The sequence below is a fragment of the Cyprinodon variegatus genome, unplaced genomic scaffold (assembly GCF_000732505.1).
Source record: "Cyprinodon variegatus isolate N-32 unplaced genomic scaffold, C_variegatus-1.0 Scaffold1311, whole genome shotgun sequence".
Classification (NCBI taxonomy): Eukaryota; Metazoa; Chordata; class Actinopteri; order Cyprinodontiformes; family Cyprinodontidae; genus Cyprinodon; species Cyprinodon variegatus.
Window position 1 is genome coordinate 151,720 of NW_015151764.1, and position 901 is coordinate 152,620.

The following is a 901-nucleotide window of genomic DNA, read 5'->3' on the forward strand; positions in this document are numbered from 1 at the left end:
CGTCTCTGATTGGCTGTGCGTGAGAACAGGGCGACGTGAGGGAAAATGGGCGGAGCTCTCTCAGCGCGGCGCCGTAGATGGATGCGCTGCAGGGTGGTCCCTCCAGAAGGACCCAGCCTCTATGTCTGTATTTTATCTCTATGATTCAGACACGTTCTGTCTGTCTGATCCAGCTAGCTGCTGCAGGAACATTAGCCGTGCAGCTGGTCTCTGAACCGAGCAGAACCATCAGAACCTTTCCTCTGTCCGTAGCGGCGGGCCGACCCGGTCAGCGCTGCAGAGCAATACTCCTCAGGTCAGAGTTTCTCAGCCAGTGGAGGAAGAAGCGGCTGCGGGTCAGCGGGGCTCTTCTGACCTTTAGCTGTAACTGATGCGCTCGCTTGTTAGTCTCTGCAGAAAGTATCTGTTGTCCTCATCCTCCCAAAAATAACAAATCTTGCCGTGTGTGTTGGCTGTGAGCGCGGCGGCCAGCTCGTGTTCTCTGATCCAATCAGCGCTGGCTTATCTCCTCCTCTTCTGGGCCTGCAGCTGCCGCCACGCTAATTCCCGTGCATGTACGTCCATAGGCCCACTGGAAACAATCCACCCAGTCCATCCAAGGCACTGGGAACTGGAAACTCAGATCTATGATTACACTCAGAGCATCTCTGCGCTGCTTTTTAAGGCTACAGCTGCACAGGCTGCTGTGGACCGGCCCGTCTGGAGGTCCAGAGACAGAACTGGAAACTCAGGACCAGTAGAACCAGTAGAACCAGAACACAAAGATCCAAACGTAGAGCTTCAGTCTAGAACTGTTAGTTTTAAAGGATCCTGTTCAGCTCTGAAACTAAACCTTCATAATGAGACTGGAGTCTGGAAGGTCAGAACCAAGAATCTGATGTTTGGCTGCTAGACTGAGCTT

At 53.3% G+C, this 901-nt stretch overlaps 1 protein-coding gene across 1 annotated transcript in view; it reads left to right on the plus strand.

Moving 5' to 3' along the window:
* LOC107102749 (talin-1-like) overlaps nucleotides 1-901 on the plus strand; it is a 60,225-nt gene that overhangs the window by 56,973 nt on the left and 2,351 nt on the right. The window contains exon 53 of the mRNA XM_015402165.1: nucleotides 253-295. Within this exon, the coding sequence (XP_015257651.1) occupies nucleotides 253-295 (43 nt within the window). The remainder of the gene's footprint in view (nucleotides 1-252; nucleotides 296-901) is intronic.